This window comes from Calidris pugnax, unplaced genomic scaffold, assembly GCF_001431845.1.
Source record: "Calidris pugnax isolate Ruff unplaced genomic scaffold, ASM143184v1 scaffold18, whole genome shotgun sequence".
Lineage (NCBI taxonomy): Eukaryota > Metazoa > Chordata > Aves > Charadriiformes > Scolopacidae > Calidris > Calidris pugnax.
The window spans coordinates 19,623,222-19,637,461 of NW_015090812.1; the positions used below are offsets into that span (position 1 = coordinate 19,623,222).

General features: G+C 36.8%; 1 protein-coding gene across 5 annotated transcripts in view; it reads right to left on the bottom strand.

The window, feature by feature from the left end:
• CDC14A (cell division cycle 14A) overlaps positions 1–14,240 on the bottom strand; it is a 61,211-nt gene that overhangs the window by 43,625 nt on the left and 3,346 nt on the right. For all 5 annotated transcript variants that reach the window (XM_014939251.1, XM_014939252.1, XM_014939249.1 and 2 more), the window contains exon 3: positions 6,115–6,190. In XM_014939251.1, coding sequence (XP_014794737.1) covers positions 6,115–6,156 — 42 coding nt within the window. In that variant the 5' untranslated portion in view covers positions 6,157–6,190. The remainder of the gene's footprint in view (positions 1–6,114; positions 6,191–14,240) is intronic.

Sequence of the window (14,240 nt, forward strand, 5' to 3'; positions counted from 1 at the left end):
AATCAAAGTTCTTTGCCACAGTTTACAGTTAACCTGAAATATTATTATAAACTGCAAAAAGCACATTTTGCTAGCTAGCCATAAGTTCTAAGATCATATTTCTTGTTTTATGTTACAGAATGGATGCTTTTGATCACATGAGTATATCAAATCATTCCAATTTTGAGATGCTTTTGTACCTGAAGGGGCCAAAACCTGACAGCTCACTTTAAAAGTTCCCAGAACATTTAAACAAAAGCAATATATAATTTTCACTGCTTCATTTTCAAAATGTAAGGGTTTAGTCCTTATAAGTCATATTCCTATAATGTTTTTTAAATACTGACTAAAGTGTTAACACAAAATTGAAAGCTGACATTAATTAATGGCTTATAGCATAGCAACCAGAGGAAAACTGCATCAAGATTTTATTTTTCAGAAGCCTATAAAACAAACCACGGATTTTATTTGCACGTGTTACATAAAATCAAGTTTACACTAAGTGTTTGCTGAAGTGTCAATGCAACACTTCTGTTAACATTAACACACAAATTCTCAAATCAATACACTTTCAGTATCAGTACTAAGCTATGTGATCTATCTATATATAAAAATACATAGTTTATTAAACACGGTCAGAAAATCTAAGTCTATTCCTTTGGTTAGGTTCAGTGGTAACAAACGTTAAAGACAGTTCTTTAGGGTGGCTGTTTTTACAGCTCCGAAGTTCCCTCTGAATGGATTAGGTTTTTAGTTCCCTCAGATACTGGGCAACTCTGAAGAACCAAAATGTTTCAACAAGGGATTTTTTTCAATACAGGTTGTCTACAGAATAGTGATAGTTAGAGATAATATAGTAACAGTTGCAAATAATATTTTTTCTAAAGCAAAACACACTCACTATGAAGCAGTAAAGGTATTTTTCACACATTGTTAGAAGACAAAATGTAACAATATAACAGAACAGTATCTGTCAAGATACATCCCAAAGGAATATACTCAAGGACAATCTTTTCAACTAAAAAGAGATGTTAAATGCAAAGTGTGGCAGGTTTTGTTTTAGGTGGTAACACTAATTCATTGATTGTATGATGAGAAGGTTCCAGAACACAATGTTTTCACTGTGAGATTACATTTTTTTTTTCCCCTGTTAATAATAGATTAGTTCTTGATTCCTGAACACCTCAAGAGACATTTACTTGCACAGAACTTTATGACAGGTTTAGAAGATGCCATTGTGGGCAATTACTTTATTGGTATCTGTTTAAAATTACCAGATTATTTGACAGTATTTTATTTAATGGATATGGTTTAATATACTTGCCTTGTTCAAGCAAGAAACTACTGCAGTGTTTAATAAGCCTTGACCCATGAAAATACTATTTTTATATATAGTTACATGTATACATCCACAATATGTATATATAAATACCAGTGAAAACAAGGTTGGCAAACTTTTCATAGAAGATGACATTAACACACGTACATGCAGCGTGCCTCAAAGTCTAAGCTGTCCTAAAGGAGATGCTTGCAATTACTATAGGTCCATGTGTATGCCCAGCAACTTATTTATGTTTAAAAAACAAAACAAACCCCTCTGTGATTCAGCAGCAATACAGTTAGCATACAAGAAATATTAACCACATAGTTCATAAGCCTGCCAGAACCTTCCCTCTCTTGCCTTTGATCTTCCATACTTGTGTCATTTGTCTCAGGAACACTCTCCCTCCGATTACACTTGCTTCTGAATTTACTGATACTGTGTAAGGCTATACACATATAAAACACAGCAGGTTTTTTAAAGCAGTTTTGATGAATCAGATTTATTTAAACAGAATAAATGAATCACAGTTCCTTAGTCAAGCATTTTTTCCCTCAAACAGAATTCAAAGAACAAGTAGGAAGACAGCATGGACAAGCACTTTTTCTTGCTGTTGACTTAGCTAGTCAAGCTCATCTCCATAGCAATCCACAATCAAAACATTTCAAACACAGCAAGGTCAGAAAGCTTTTCTTGCAAAGCATAACCAGGACTTTCTCAGCAAATTGATATCTGAATAAATTCTTCAGCTCTTCAGAACAATTCACTGTTTTAAAAAACCAGTCAACATAAAGTTACAGTAGTTTAGTTCAAAATGTTGGTCTGCCATTAGCATACTTCAAACTTGTATCCTTCTTCTTCCCCACCTGTCTGCAAGAAAGAGGAGCGGAAAGCAGAAAACTGCCTCCATTTCTAACTCCTCTCCCAAAACAGAAATAGATAGAGCTGAAAGGCTTGGAAAGGGAGTTTGTGGAGTTTGTTTGTTTTAATGAGATTTTATACCCTCATTTCACCTGTTACTATTCGTAGAAGTTTTAAACATCATAAAAGTGTAAGCCTTAAATTCCTTTTGAGACACCATTTCCACACAAAAACTATCATGTTTTGTGAATAATTTTTCTTCTGTGCCACCCTTCTTTTAAAGGCTCTTTTCATAAGAGTACATGAAGTGCATACCCAACCAGGTATATATCAGAGACAGGACTCCTCTGGTCTTAAGCACTGTGATTGCCTCAGGGTCCCAAAAGTATTGCAGTATGGCAACAGCCACCATCCTGCAGCAGAGGCTGGATTTCCAGAGCGCGACAATCTGCAGTGCCTTTTACTTCCTACAATCAGCCAATTCTTGCTGTTGGTCTTGGGCAAAGGTTACCCTTAATGCAAGGGTATGCAAGCAGCAAGTTGCCCAACAGGATTCTCTCCATGTCATTAGTCCAATCAGCACTTCCCCATCTCTGAACCACTGATCACAGGTTGCCTACGTGTCCCCCTGATGCCACATGAGAATTACCATACTTTTGCTGCTACAGTTGCCCATTGCATCAAAGCTTTGCTGGCAGTTAAGTCACAGGTCATGAACTTCTGTCTTACACACACTAGTTCAGGCCTCAGGAGTCCTCTCCGGGACACTTGTGAAACACAGACATGAGAAGGTGAGGGGCAGAAGGGCAGAATCTCTGAAGTCATAGTTTTCAACTAGTGAAGCAGAGCAGTAATCTTTTGTAGCTAGGCCTACAGTACACACCAGATGCGTGCTCCAGCACTGAGATTTGGTCTTACAAGCCTACTTACCCACCACAGATAGCATCTAAATTAAGACAGAGTTGGGTGTTTATTTTAACTATTAGAAAAGCAAAGCTTACATTAGTAGGTGGTGGCCTACCTCAGGGGTAGTGCCACTCAGTCAAACCCAAGTCTATTCATGTGCAAGTTTCTATACCCCTCAGGTGGTATTCCAAGCTTTAGCTGTTTGATCCCAGGTATTGCTTTCAAGTGGTTGCACTATCAGGTTACCCTTCTCTGTTATGCACTAGTAGTTTAAATTAACCTACCTGGAATTAGCATTTGGTAAGGTAGCAGCAACAGCCAGCACCTCCTCCCAGCTGAGACTGAACCTGACTTACTAGAGATTTCTGTCTTGTTCTGTACTCTTCTACATCTGTACTCTTCACCTAGTACTGCGAGAGTTTGCTTCTTTCAAAAAAATATGAGTCACATTAAAATGACATCACAATTTGCCAAATCAACCCTGAAAGTGTCAGTTACTAATTCAGTTTCAATTTGGCTCCCTTGCGTATTTTTTCCATTATAATATACAATCTTTATGATTATAAGCCATTTATCAAGAGCAAGTTGCTTCATTGAATGCAGATAATGGTCTTATAACAAGAGTAAAGGCTGTAGAGACATTCCTGTTAATACTAAATCATGAAAAAAAAAAACCAAACACAAGTCCTTAGGTATTTATTACTTGTGTTCTTATTTTCTGGCTGAAACTCTTTGTACCTAGGGTTCAGTTTGAAGGCATTATAGTTCAGCTACAAAAGTATGAAGGTAGACTTCAGCAGTGACACACAAGACTGTATTCAGGTCCCAGAATGATCATAGTCTCAATTTGAATCCAGAAAAACCAAAAAACTAATTTATCTTGTTCTTGTAGTTAGAACGGTAGGTTTATTATTGGTTCTTCTCTGGAGTAACCACTTCACAGAGCAAGCATTCCCCACCATCTTTAATAACTGAAATATAACAAACAGTAGGATTACGGTGAAAAAGTTTACTAGTGAGCGAGCATCATTGGTCACGTGTTTGAGTGAGACAGTGGTACTGCAAAACAAGGTAGTAATAGAGCTTATAAATATATTATCTTAAGTGTTAACACAGAAACAGTAAATCCTATATTTTCCCTAATATGAACAGAAGCATTAAAAATTAGAAATACAAGAGGTTTGGGGTTTTTTTTTCCCATTTGTAACTAACTCTGTATTAAGCAGCAATGTAAATTTTCAATAAAAGCACTTTTTTGCAAAAAGGTTATAGCAATTCTGCAAACCTCCCAATTTACAGAGCCTCCTCTTAAGTCTACCTGACTTTAAGTAAAATGCCCCTGGAAGCAGCAGATAGCATGGATCAACTTGCATAATTGTTTCATTTGTGCAGCAAATACGAGTCCCAAAACATAATAATATTTTTGAACAAGAATCCTCTTAACAGTGGCCAACATTATCACAACTGCTGTCCCATTTTCCCCTTCTGTCAGTAACAGGTCTAATATTCTATAATATAAAGATTTTAAATCTGTAATATTTAGTGAAGGGTCTCCTTGCTATTTGCACACAGGTGATACTAATTAGTACTTCAGAATTAAACATCCATTTAATTTCTTGCAGCTGAAAAATTTTCTAGACATGCTGCAAATCACTTTCATAGGTGTTTGGGAACCAGGTTAAATCTACAGCTACATGCTCAGTGTACCATGTGAAGGATGGCATTTGGTTTTCTTCATAACAGCCTGCCTGATGCTGTGCTGTGACTAAAGCGGTGTTGATAACACACCAAGGTTGTAGCTACTGCCAAACAGTGCTTGCACTGCATCAAGCCCTTCTGATTTTCACTCTGCAAAGTAGGCTTGGGTGGGCAAGATGCTGGGAGGGTCCGTAGCCAGGACAGCTGACCCAAACTGACCAGAGGGATATTCCACACCATATAACATCGAGCTCACCAATACAACCAGGGTGTTGTCTTTCCAAAATAGCTGTTGGTCAGAGACTTCCTCAGCACTGATCTGCTGGTGGGAGGTGGTGAGCGATTGCCTTTGCACCATTTGTTTTGTTCCCCCCATCATCTCTCCTCACTTCTTATTCTCCTCACTTAAACTGGCTTTATCTCAGACCCTAAGTTTTTCTTGCTTTTGTTCTTCTGGCTCTCTCCTCTGTCCCTTACTGGGGTTGGGGTGGGAGTGAGTGAGCAAGTGCTGGGTGTTCAGTTTCCAGCCAGGGTCAACCCATATCAGGCTTGTGGTTTTGTAACAGGAACAAAACTCAGCCCTGGTGATCTTCAGAATTACCTGTTATATTTACAAGTTTAAGACAGCTCTATAAAGAAAGGACTAACACTTTGAAATCAAAAGAAAAAGCTACTGTAGTATCCAAAGAAGATACCAAAATTTTCTCTCTTTAGTGAAAAGCAACTGAAAATTGCCTTGCATTAACAAACACTATACAAAAGCAAGAAAATAAGAAAGCTTCTACAAATTAACTGATTGGGAGTGACTTCTACAAGTACGACAGAAAAAGAACCATGTGTAAAAACACATTTCTGTAACACTTATTAGAAGTAACATTAAATCGTATGAGATTTAGAAATTTTAACTTTTCTGCTGAGTAAGATTTAGTTTCAATAGTGTGATTTCAGGGGCCGTGTTTTGTTCTTGTTCATGCATGTGGGTTTTTTTGTTTGGTTGGGTTTTTTTTAAATCTGTTTTTTCAGTTATTTATACCAGTGTACCCACTTCATTAGCTCCAAACCCATAAAATATCCCAAATGATTTTTGTTACTATTGTCTTGAAACTGTAAGGTTGTGAAAAAAAGATGAACACATCCTTCAGTGCCTCACCTGCTAAGCAACAATGAGAGCATATTGTTTTTTTTCCATTCTTCAGAGGGAAAAGAGTTCAGAACAAAGAATAACCTTAAAGTTTAGGAGTAGACATCTAGGTAATGAGCACCTAACAACCACTTTCAAACTGCATTATACATTTATTTGAATTTCAAAACACAAAAATATAGGAATATTGTTTTTAAACAAAGCTTACCTTTAATTTCTTATTTAGTTTGCAGCAGTATCTATATAACATTGCCAGATTTAATGGTCCAAAATCTCCATAGAAACTGGAAGAACAAGAACAAAAAAAAAAATGTTATTTACATGGAAAGCTAAGCGTATTTCAACATGTATGCTGTTGACAATTAAAGCAGCAAATCAATAACTTCTGGAGGTTACCAAGTAGCTAATATATATGGTGCAACAGATAAGCCCTTTATTGACTTATTTAAGAGGATAATAGTAACAATTAATTCAAAAGCATTTGTAGCTTCAGTTTAGTGTGTGTATGTAATGGAAAAGGTAGTTACTGGAGCATCTTAAATACAGAATTTTTTTCTTCATCCCATAGTAACCAGTCCAGTTTTGGCCAAAACTATGGAGTTAAGAACTTCAAGAGATGATCTACTACATCTTAAGCCATGCCTGATGTCATTCTACAACTGCTTAAGATGAGAATTTATCATTAGGTATTTCTTTTTATCCCATCCTCAACTATTCCAGAGAGTACATATTACATATACACTTTACATATAATTATGTTCCCCCTTGTGCCCCCAGTACTCTTGTCTTTGGGCTTTTCTTCCAATTTATTATTTATTTCATGTTTTCTGATTGTTCTTGTTTCTCTCTTCTAGATTCTTCTTAAACATTCACATTACATTTGAAGCAGCAATCACTGCCCTTAGGGTAAGAGCTAGTAGCAGTAGTCTGTACAGGAAAATTATTGCACAATAAAAATAAGTTCCTGGTAGGGATTCACAGTGCTCTTCCTAGCAAACACTTCATGTAGGCACCTTTACAAGCAATAGTGGCCTTCATGCAAGCAACTTCAGTGACACCTTCTAGAGCCTTCTCCCTCCCCACCCACTGTTCAAAATTGATCAAAATTTAACTTGCAAACTTTCTCCAGTATTTTTCCTTTTTGTGTATAGAAGTCTTTATCTTGGTCTATGAAAATTTACTGATGCATACGTTATAAATTACAGTGAGAATGCACTATAACTTAAACTGCTTCAATCTGCTCTGCCTTAAAGTCTTCCAATAGAAGAAACAGGGTGGTTCTTGCCTATTGACAAACAAAACAGCCCATCAGCACCTGAATGCATGTTATTTGGGGAATGACAAAAGAAAAAGGTTCTAAGACTTCTTGCCTTTGAAGTATTGAAAACTTCCTGAAATCAGATGATAGAACAGCTTTCTTCCCTGTGGCAGAGGGTTTATTTTTCACAAAAATTGTGATCCGATTTAACACAAGAAGAAAACTTTTACTTTGACAGAGCAGTCAAACATTGGGAAGAGGTTGCTCGGTGAGGCTGTGGAGTCACAACCCAATTGTACAAAGCTAAGCAACTCGCTCTCGTTGACCTTGCTTTAAGCCTGGGGGTTGGATAAGATGATCTATGGAGATGCCTTCCAGCTTCAGCCATTTCTGCTATTCTAAGCAGACACAAAAACAAAGTAGGAATGCTCTATCTTTTTGGTGCTTACAACATCATTATTTACCTATACAACCCCTCCTCACATTCTAACAAAAAAGCTAAGCCCAGTGCAAAAAGAGACAATTATAAATAAATAAGACAGTGCCTGCCACACCAATTCTGCTTCAATACCATCTACTTTACAGTACCAGATAACATTTGTTAAGATTCAGTTCAACCTTCCAGCAAAAAATATTATAACATAATGCTTAAAGAAGTTTATTAGCTGGGTCAAAGACTAAGCTGTCCAACTCTTCAGACTTTATTTGTAGATTGCACATAATTTAACTCGGATTTGCAGTGGCAGTAGAGTTTAGCTTTAGAATTCCTCATCTTTTCTTAGTAAGTCTGCCAGATATGGTCTACATTTACAGTTAGGAAATAAAATTTCTAAGAAGGACAAGTATGAGTCACATCAAACAGGAAGTTATAACTGGAGCTCTAACAACACTAGAGTGAATGTTGCTTGTAGGGCAAGCTACATAAGAAGGCTAACGTTTCTTGCCATTCTGCTACATTAATACCTTCTCTGAATCAAAAAATCAAAACCCAACTCTATCTTGTTCCATGGATTTTATAGTATTCTCTCACTTAAATATGATGGAAGAGTAGAATTTAGGATTAAGAAGATTTTGTGAAAAATACTTTTTAAAGTATTGTGAAAAAGCGTGGGATATGATAGTTAAAAAAATATTCTGTATTCTAGTATTAAACCAGTGTGAGCACAGTAGCTTTTGATCCGCTCAAAGATATAACTGAATACACAGTTCATCTAAAGCACTAAAGGAGTATAGCCATGCTTTAGGATAGTAAGTTTCTATTACTATTCATTTGCTAAAAGTACATCAATATGAAGTCATATATCCACTTCTACAAGAGTAAACTCAAACAGAAGTGTTAGAAAAACACATTAAAGTGAATTTACAAATAATTTCATCTGCAATAGATAAGAGACACTTGATCCTGACTCACCCAGAGGATTTGCTTCTTAAGAACAGAATTTTGACATAGAGTTAAATGTAAGTGGAAGATGGGAAATGGGAGCTAAGGGGAATGAGCAAGAAACGACACACCAAGGCATCACCTGAATAAAGACTTCTATCTGGCAAAAGAGTTGAAGATAAAAAACATAAAGGAAATAAAATCTTATTATATGATAGTCACTGATAACAGTCTAGCCAATACTATTCTACTTCTATCTCTTTTACAGGTAATAGATTTTCTTTGTGTCTAAAAGTGTTAATAAGCCTTTATACAGAATAAGAAATCAGGATGCCTCTGAAGCTTAAGCCAGTTAAGAGAGACAGTCATTTACAATGGAGGTGGGAACCAGATATGAGGAACAGAAGGCAAGTATGGTATTAATCTACATTTAATTATATTTTGTTTTAATCAAGTACTTAGATGATAGCTTAAATTATTCTTCCCCCTCATCCCATGGAAACTTACTATCCTTATGCTTCTCAAACTAAGAAGTAGCAAGCCCACAGAATATACTAGATGAATATTAAAATACTCTACTTCAAAAATATTATCATAATGCTACCTGGAAGCAGTAGCATAGTCACTCATATCCATATACTCCTTAGAATAGACTCCTAGAACCATTCCTTCCCATCAGTTCTTATAGTGTAAGATCTGAGGTATGTGCTGCGTTGGAGTATAAGAACGGTCACCTAGAACGGCCAGCCCATTAAGAGCTTGTTGGTTTACTCTGTCATGCAAGCACTTACTGTACATTCTTCCAGAGAATTTAATGGTGAAAGAACTGTAGTCCACCACTCTAGGACAGTTTTTTCTCCAGTTGTTTCTGACTGCAGTACCAAGGGATGCCACGTGAAGGTGCCATGAGTTAGCTCAAGCCTTGGGCACCTCTTCTGAATGCTAAAGTCACTTTTTTATTAAGCATTTGGGCACTGCTGACCCTAGTACAGCAGAAGAATTATAAACAGCTTTGATATCTTGAACTACCGGTCAATGAAGGAATACTATAGCCTAGTAGACTTGGAAATGAATTGATAACCTTCATATTAACATCACAGTCTATTTATAGCAAAGGTATTAAATTATCTTCCAACGATAAATTGCAGTACTTACACTTTTTCCCCTCACAGATGATTACACCAGAGCAGTAATTTTATACTGCCATTCATTTACAATTTTGTGATACAGTAACTGAGGTATGGATAAAGGGATAGAAGATTCCTATCTGAAAAGCTATTTCAGGATTCTTTTCTTCATAACAGACCAGTGTCATTTTTACACTGAACGTAAGAGTATGCATTTCCAATAGTCTGAATATGGTCCAAAACCTAATTACCCATGGGGGGTGGGTGGGGTTGGATGGATCCACCAAGTCAGTTCTAACACTGCAATAAAGCTCAGGGGGGTGACATTACTTGCATGGCAGCTTACTCAATTACTGGTTTCAAAAACAGAGGCACAGTTTAACAATTGCAATCATTTTCTGGAGTACATACATGGGAACTGAAGTACAAATACTCCTTTAGGTAGGAAGCTTGCCTTCTTGGAGACAAGCAACCATGTAAAGTCATTTTTCTGCCAAAAGAGAAGCACCCCAAGCTCGCAACTACTCAAACAGGAACAAGCCGAAATACGACTTCCTAACTGCAAAATTATGCTAGTTTTTCAGCATTTTACAAAGATCCAGCTTACTATTAAAATTGAGCAATGTGACTGATTTAGAGTAAGAAAAATATTCTCCACTCGCATTTCTCTCCCTGTTTCCTAGGCTGGATTACTGGAACATTCAGGTCACTGCACTGTAAAGCCCTTGCTGCATGTGCTCTGAATCTAGCCATTAAGCAGTACAAGAAGCAGCTACTGCAGAAGTAGCCAACTGGCTACTACAGATGAATGCTTCAAATCTTAAGCTGAAATCATCTTACATGCAACAGAATTTCTGGATGAAAGCCAAGAGGATCAGTCCGCACATTTACTACAATCTAATTCCTGGTCAGGAAGTCTTACCTATTCAGTCTTCTTTCTCCAACTCCTGTTTCCTAGAGCGTGTTCCTCCTTCCAACTTCTCAAGCACATAAACAAAGGTGGGATGCTCAATAGTCCCACCAGTTCCAGTAACACGTGAATTGCTAGGAGCTTTCTTATCTGGGCTGAGACAAAATCCCTAATGCTTAATACTACTTAAGGGTTGCACACTTGTGACTAGAGAAAGGATGATACAGCAAGTATAACCCTAGAAATTACATATCACCCTGCTACTTGCATCTGAACGCAGGAATAACACAGGGGCTCTAGATTATGCAAGACACCAGGTACTCACTCCATTTCCCCTTCAATGTTCCAAATCCTCCTCAAAATCTCAAATCTTTGAAATTCAACATGAACTCATAGATCCAAACTATAGATTATTAAATAGCTATCCCAGGTACATGCATTTTTGATACAATGCTTCCTGATGTTAAGAACAAAGTATCAGTGGAGAGATTCTCCCACAAAAAGTTTCCTTATAGAAGAATCTTCAAGTCATGCTGAAAACCTACTCTCTACGGAGAAAAAAAAAGTAATCTTAACAGAGCCTAAGTCTCTCATGAGGGGTGTCCTATATCAAGCTACGATATAAACTGGAGCCTAGAGAACAGATCTGTCTTATTCTTTTACCCTTTTACAGCAAACAAAAATCCTCAATACTTCAGGCAATTTCTTTTAACTTTCTCATATGAGGCAGTGAAGACAGATGTGGTAAAGCAATGTGTGGGTACAAAATTTAGGAAGCTGTTGGACTGGAGAGACCACCACAGGTGTTAATGTTGTATTTGAAACTTTTAAAATGCTACCCTTTATGTCAGGAGTTCATGTCTGAAGGAAAAGTTGACCCTCCCACTCTAAGCTCTTAGATTTTGTTTGCAGCGAATTTTAGATTTCTCATTAAGACAGAAAACTTCCAGATGGAAAGCTAGAGTACTACTTTTAATATTCATGCATAAGAATTAAGACCTACAAAAGATGGTATTAGTATACGAAGGTTTTCTGCTCTGTATTTACATTCACATTGATAGAAGCTGGGCAATTTCCCAATTTCTTTTTTTTGTGGACTTCAGCTTACTAAGTTATCTTGGTCATCTGATAGTCAAGTTCAAGTCTTCAAAAGCTACTGCTGTGAACAAGGAACTCCCTGTTCTCTGTGTGAAGCGACAGCTCTGTTTTTTGTAACAAGGTTAAGTTTAAGTTTTCTTTTTCCTTTCAAATGACATAAGCCACAGAAGGACACAGAAGTTCAGGTTTCCTATCCAAGTTATGTTACTGGGTAGCCACAGAAAAGCAGCATTTAGCCAAACTAAAACCAAACAAGTTAGCCCTTACTCTTCTTACAGGAAAGAGAAACTGCTTCTTTGCATCTACGCATGCGGTGAAGGAAACTAGTCCTGCAAGTTAAAGTCCTAACAGTACTCATTTAATATTGCCGTAGCTGAGCATTTGAGAGTCTATTCTACTGCTACTTGAGCTCAAAGTAACTGCTAACATTAAGACTGCTGTGAAATGGGCAAGTAACGGCTGAAAGATTTAGTGTAAAACATAGGATGTACAGAGAATACCATATTAATTACTTTTACAGCTGCTCACAAGATGCCAGAGACTAGATCTGCAAAAGCTGTTTATACAAGAGATCCTAAGTCAGAACAAATGACTGAAAAAAAAAAAGAGTATGCTTTATGAAAGCTGCCGTTCTAATTTATCAGTAAGAGATTCCTGTTTCTCATTATCTAAATTTTAAGTTTGAGAAAACTACTCAGCAATGCAAAGGACATTAGAAGTTGCTTTGATAAAAACATGCAAAAGCCAAGTTAACCAGTCAAGTGTAGTATTCTCAACCCAGATCTGTTTACTGAAAGGTGAAACATGAAAGACACTATTCTTAGAGAATAAAAAGCTTCTTACTAGTGCCTAACTCATTAATTGAGGTCTTGCCAAGGCAAGGCTTGTCTATTTGCCAAATGACAGTCTTCATCAAGCTGGATTATTTCTCATTAACTCCATTTTCCTGAAGTAATAGTTACCTGCGCTATATTACCCTGAAAGATTTTATTCCTTTATAAGCAGTAGTGCAGACACTCTCAGGAAGGACCTTGGAGAGTTTCAGAAAGACCAAAAAAAAAATTTACAGAAACAGAACAATCAAAAAAGAGAATTCAGAATTAGATTAATTCATTCAGGTTTCTTGTTCCCTCAACTGAGGCATTTACATGCCATTTCCCCAGCATAATAGGTTCAAGGTTAAATTGCAGCACATTTAACCAAAGTAATGACAGTTCTAGCAGTGACTTCCCAGTCAGCTAGCATTTGAAGTGTTCTTAAAAGCATTTAAGCCTATCGTTATTATTTTTAAAAGTGTGAATGTTTAAACAAGTGAAGACAGTGTTACGAATTCATTAAGAGTTGACAACTTCAAGTGAAAACTGAAGACTAAAGTACTCAAGATTACATAACCACACTTTGTGTACAATTTAGTGATAAATCATACAACAAAGTGCAAGAACAAGTCAGCATTTATCAGACCTAAACTTCCAAACCCATTAGACCTAGCACTAGTTGTTTTGTTTAATTAATGTGCTATACTATTAACATACATTATTACTTCCTTAAGTCTCTTCAAGAGTGGGGAAAAAAAAGGAAGCGAGGCAGTGAGATTTTAAGTACTATATGATCCAATAACACATCCCCTGTCATCAGACAGCCCCAAATCTATATATTCATGAGGTTTTCTGATCATATATTACTTCAGTAAAAGCAAACTGACACCTCAGTAGTCAGCTATTAAGAGTTATCACCAAAGTTAAGAGTAACAGCCCAAAGAAAAGCAGTTTACTGTCATGCACAGTGAAGTATATTTGTCTTGTCACTAGAATGATACATCTACGTCAAATTAAGTCAATAAAAAGTCATATTAACAAGATAACTTACATACCTCACAGGTGCTGAGGATTTTGTGGTTGAGTATACATCATATTCTATCCTCCTCCTTGTAACAACCTGAACTCATTTGATTAAAATGCAGAAATGGCCATGAAATTCTGATCAGCAAGAACAGCAGAAGTAGGCCATATCGAATAAATACTCTGGAAGCCACTGTTCTCAGCAATAGCACTTACAAAACAACTTCTAGACAATTATTTTGCTATCATGTAACAAGTATTTCTAATTGCTCTCTCAGTAAGAAGGCTACATTGTTGATAAAATGAACAGATGATCTGACCTGGTGTATGAAAAAAATCACACTCCACCACTACTTACAGACAATTCCTGATGTCTGTAAGTAGTGGTAGAGGCCTCTCACTTTGCTATGCAGCCTATGAAGCATAACAAACTACTGTCAAGCTTGCCCATGAGGATAAGGAAAAAGAAAGCTAGTAAAATCAGTGTTTCCTCAAGAACCAAGAGACTTGCATTCTATTACTGCTTTTAACTCCAGGTTTCCAACTTCAGAAAGACATTGAAAAAAAAAAAGGTAACTCTACTGACACCTGCTTTTACTTCCCTGAGACAATATAAACTTTCTTGCAGATGAGAGGGAAGAGAGAGGAAAAATTAAGAATAAAATCAGGCACGGTTTTACTACCAAATATTGCATGTAGTGATGGGTGCCGCAATTTAAGGG